Source organism: Cryptotermes secundus, unplaced genomic scaffold (assembly GCF_002891405.2).
Source record: "Cryptotermes secundus unplaced genomic scaffold, Csec_1.0 scaffold1251, whole genome shotgun sequence".
Taxonomy (NCBI): Eukaryota; Metazoa; Arthropoda; class Insecta; order Blattodea; family Kalotermitidae; genus Cryptotermes; species Cryptotermes secundus.
Window position 1 is genome coordinate 640,022 of NW_019721527.1, and position 4,548 is coordinate 644,569.

The 4,548-nt window shown below is 39.1% G+C and overlaps 1 protein-coding gene across 7 annotated transcripts in view; it reads left to right on the top strand.

The window, feature by feature from the left end:
- Positions 1–776: 776 nt before the first annotated feature.
- LOC111875561 (transcription initiation factor TFIID subunit 1) overlaps positions 777–4,548 on the top strand; it is a 59,187-nt gene continuing 55,415 nt past the window's right edge. For 4 of the 7 annotated variants that reach the window (XM_023871895.2, XM_023871900.2, XM_023871896.2 and 1 more), the window contains exons 1-2: positions 777–856; positions 2,057–2,349. In XM_023871895.2, the coding sequence (XP_023727663.1) occupies positions 855–856; positions 2,057–2,349 (295 nt within the window). In that variant the 5' untranslated portion in view covers positions 777–854. Of the gene's footprint in view, positions 894–1,287; positions 1,307–2,056; positions 2,350–4,548 lie in introns of those variants that run through there. The other 3 variants (XM_023871899.2, XM_023871897.2, XM_023871898.2) reach the window with 3 other exon arrangements.

Here is a 4,548-nt window from a genome sequence, read left to right on the forward strand (position 1 = left end):
ACGACGCATCACTATAATCCCTTGTGGATTTTAATAAGAGCATACATCCACTTAGGCAAGTGTTTTAATGAGCGGCCGCAAAAAAGCAAAAAAATCTTTCCTCCATCCTACCTACCTTCTTATCTCTATCTCTTCACTTCTTGCACTGCTGTTGGTTTTCTTTATTAATCTCTTCTTTTCATTTTTTCACAAAAATCCTACTGGTTTTGAACCAAAGACCTGCTGAACACTAAGCTGATGGCTTATCCCTAGACCACCAGCACCAGCAAGCACTTCCCAACTCACTTAAGCTAATTTCAAAGGATATAAAAAAGTTTAAAGAGAAATTAAAGGAATTTTTGTATTTTAATACTTTTTATACATTGGATGAATTTCTTATGAGATGATGTGTAAGATTGAGAAAAACCGAAGTGAACGGAGTTCATGAAGGTAGACCTAGGCCCACTGGGGCTGTAGTGCCAGGGGGGGAAAAAAAAGAAAATGTGGAATGTGAATAAATGAATGAATGAATGAATAGCAACCATAACCGCCTTTTGAACAGAGTAAACACGTATAAATTAAATTTTCTGCCCATGAGTAGTATTGACGTAATGTACATTCTGATGACGATACAATTCCTACGTAAAAATCTAGAACCGAAGAGTGAAGAGCTAAGAGGGACAAATTTGGTAAATTTTCAATTAATTGAAAGCTTTTAGGCAGACCTGCCCTTCATTCTTTGCCGTTCGGGAAATTCCTGAAAACTTCAGTCGGTACGCGTTTCCTTCCACACACACACATCATTGCAGGTCAAGACGTTGCAACACCGCGAGGTACGCGACAGTGCTGCTCAATTGTAACATTACGGGGACTATATGTAGGTAGTTTATATGTCTGTTTATAGATGATATGTAGTAAGTATTCTTATTGAATAAAAGTTAAATTAATTGAAATGAAATGAAATTGGAGCATGTTGTCTTCGGTTTCTTTTTTCGATCTGGCTCTTGTAGAATTTTTACCATTTAATGAGTTCGTGAATTCTCCCTTTGACATGTTGTGAAATTGTTTGGTAACAGATTTACTGACTTCACATTTATCAATTATCGATTCTCAGTTTCTTCATTGGAATCCCTTTGGACATATAAAATTAAAAATACACTCTCTCATAAAGTGTCTTTTTATATTGGCGTGATAAAGTTTCGAACGGAAGACGCAAAGATTATAAGACGTCTGCTGCTGTTATGAGATACCGATACTTGTTTTAGTTGTGCCGATATTTTGTACTATACGGAAATTCTTTACGTATATCAATGTGAATAATTGAATTGTAAGAACATGCATAATTAAGAGTTACTATTAAATTATTTGCAGTTTCACCTAACCTGTACACTTTTATTGTATAACAAAATTTTCAGTATGAACTTATATTGACGGTAGAACATAAGGGCGAGGATGACGTAAGCGTCTCCTATATTTGACATCGGTCGCCCCCTTCCAATGCACTTAGTACAGTGTGTTTAGAATATAAGGCTTACAGCAGACAATATACAACTTGTCCTCACCTAGTATCAGAACTCTCATGCTAAACCGATTTATCAGGGATGAAATTAAATGCAATAGGATAACATTACTTGTATCTGGGATACAAGTACAAGGGAGCAGCTAGGATAGTGTTTCATTGTTTTTGCTGAAGTTCAAATGCTTGCCCCCCTTCCATTATAATCCCTTTGAAGTTAAACTGTGTGAAGAACACATTCTTTTATCATGCAGACCTTGTCAATTGGTATGGTTTTCCTAATTCCAGGAAATCAGTTGGTGCAACGAAAGCTGTGTAGTATTTATGATACTAAAACTATCAATACTTGATTCTAAAGGAAGAGTTTTTTGCTATGGCATTCTTGTAACAAATATTTGACATTGTTACAGCATCATGAATGTTCAGTAAAACTGATTTATCATTATTATTAAATAATTTAAAAATACTTTAATTTTATTTTCACTGGAGCAAAGAAAAAATGGTAAATGTTAATTGTGAAACTCCTGTCTGAAGGATCACTGAGGTCTTTCTTATTTCCAGGTGCAGTATGGGGGACAGTGACGATGACAGAGAGGGTTCATCGGACCCTGGTATTGACCTCACAGGTTTCTTATTTGGTAATATAGATGAGTCTGGACACTTGGAAAATGACGTGTTAGATAATGAATCAAAGAGACATCTTGCATCGCTCAGCAGACTTGGCTTGAGTTCCATCCTAAAAGAGGTGATAGATGTGGAAGAAGCGGAAGTCAAGAGCGAGAGTGACTCGGAAGAGGACAAAGAGCAGGAGTCACGCCCACAGCAAGAAACATCTGAATCCAGCAGAGATGAAAGTAATTGTTTGCTAAATACAGTGAATGTGCAGGCTGTTTTGTTCACACACACAGGTTTTGTAGTTGTATGCTGTATGAAATATTGAGCAGATTAGAGTTGTGTTAAATATTCTCACCCATTGCCCTTTCACCATCTGTCATCAGAGTGGACCCAGTACCACATTTTGTTATGTTGGACCTAGTGTCTGGTAGCCTTACTGCTCAGTGGTTTAGTGGTCAGAGTTCCTGGCTACAGATCCAGAGGTCCTGGGTTCTATTCCCAGTGCTACCAGATTTTCTGGGACGTAGTGGGTCTGGAACAGGGTCCACTAAGCCTCTTGAGGATAATTGAGGAGTGATTTCAAAGAAATAGCAGCTCCGGTCAAGAAAACTGATATTAACAGCCATGGGGATGGGTTTTGCTGAGCATGCGACACCCTCTATCTGCTAAAGTTGGCACTAAATTTGCCAACAAGCAGCGGTCGCTTGGTCGGTACAGTTCGCTTGCGGACTACAGGCCATGGAGTTTGTTGTTTTGTTTTTTTGTCTTTTGTTGTCATACAAACTTTACAGAATTTGTTCACAGACAGTTAAATTTCTTCATGATCTATCAAAAGAAATCATTTAAACTGATGCCAAGAATTCAGTATTTGCAGCAGGACTGTTCACAGAACTAGATGGGCTGTAGTAGGATTCATATATCTTGACGTTTGGTGAGAACGAATTCCTTACGTGTGTAGCAGAAGCAGCACTTGGAAACTGATAGCAGGACAGATTACATAGGAATAGAACTGAACTGTTCCCTAAGAATAAATGAATAAAATATTGTCACATGTATGAAGTGACTACAGATGGCGTTTTAATTGGTGGCTGGATTTATTGACCACTTAGCAGATTGTAACTGCAAGTAATTATAGCACCATCGCTGATCTCTACACTTTACAAATCACTAGAGCACACACACTAAGTCCTTTGGTTGGGCCCTGCCATAGCTCAAGGGGTTAGTTGCTGGCTTCCCACTGCGGCAGCCAGGGTTTGATCCTAGGTCTGGTCAAGTGGGATTTGTGGTGGACAAGATGGTGCTGGGGCAGGTTTTCTCCAAGTACTTTGGTTTCCCCTGCCAATCTTCATTCCACCAATTGCTCCAAAATCGCCCTCACCTGTCACCTGGGGCTGGTACAATAGGCCAGAAGTGGCCGCAGTACAAGGGGCTTAGTCCCACCCAACTAGCAATAAAAAAAGTCCTTCAGTCTGCTTTCACTAGTCATTTCTTGGTTGTAACGGATCTTAACAATGTCCTCTGCTAGTCCATACAGGCTGCTGAATATCCCACAACTCACTAAGCTTTAAACTTCCTGCTGTTTATAACCCCTCAGCATGGACCACGTAGAAAACACCTCAGCTCGTAGTTCATTTGTTGGTTGTCAGGAATCTGTCGCCTAGCAGCGGGTGCTGTTTACCAAGTCATTACTTAGCAATGGGTGTACATGCTACGAGTCCTCATTGATGATAAATTAACACATTCTTATACTTCTTCAGAATGGGGGAAGATTAAACATGGAGTGCCCCAGGGATCTATACTTGGACCAATGCTCTTTCTTTTGTGCATAAATGACCTAGCTAAAGTAGTTAATTATAACTCAGTTTATACAATTTAGAACCACTAATAGCCAAACAATTTAATTAGATATCAGTTATAAAAATAAATGTATTGTAACGTGTTTCGTTACTGAAGACGCCGTTCAGATTGTTAATTGGTTAATGTAACAACCTAAAAGTCTCGGCTACAATTAATTATAACACTGTTGCGGGGTTTCACACTTTATAACCCTATTCGCAATAATCAATTCACTCTGTCCTCAGTAGTCTACATGTATTCACAGTACGGGAGCTATATAAGTCTCTCCGTATTACACACTCCCACTTACACAATTACACACACGTCCGGTTCTTCTTTCCGCGACTGCTGCTATACTCCAACTCTTCATAGGCTGCTGCCTTGAGAACTGTCTTCGGCTGGGTAGGGAGGGGGTGTCCTCCATTGCGCAACATGTCACAATATTATTAACAATACAAATACTCGTTTTTTAGGTATTACTGTTGATAGTTCCTTGTCATGGAAGCATCATATTGATGGACTTATGGTTAAATTAAGCAAAGCATGTTATGCTATCAGATCTTTAAGACCCTTTGTGTCCCATGAATCACTAAGGATGATTT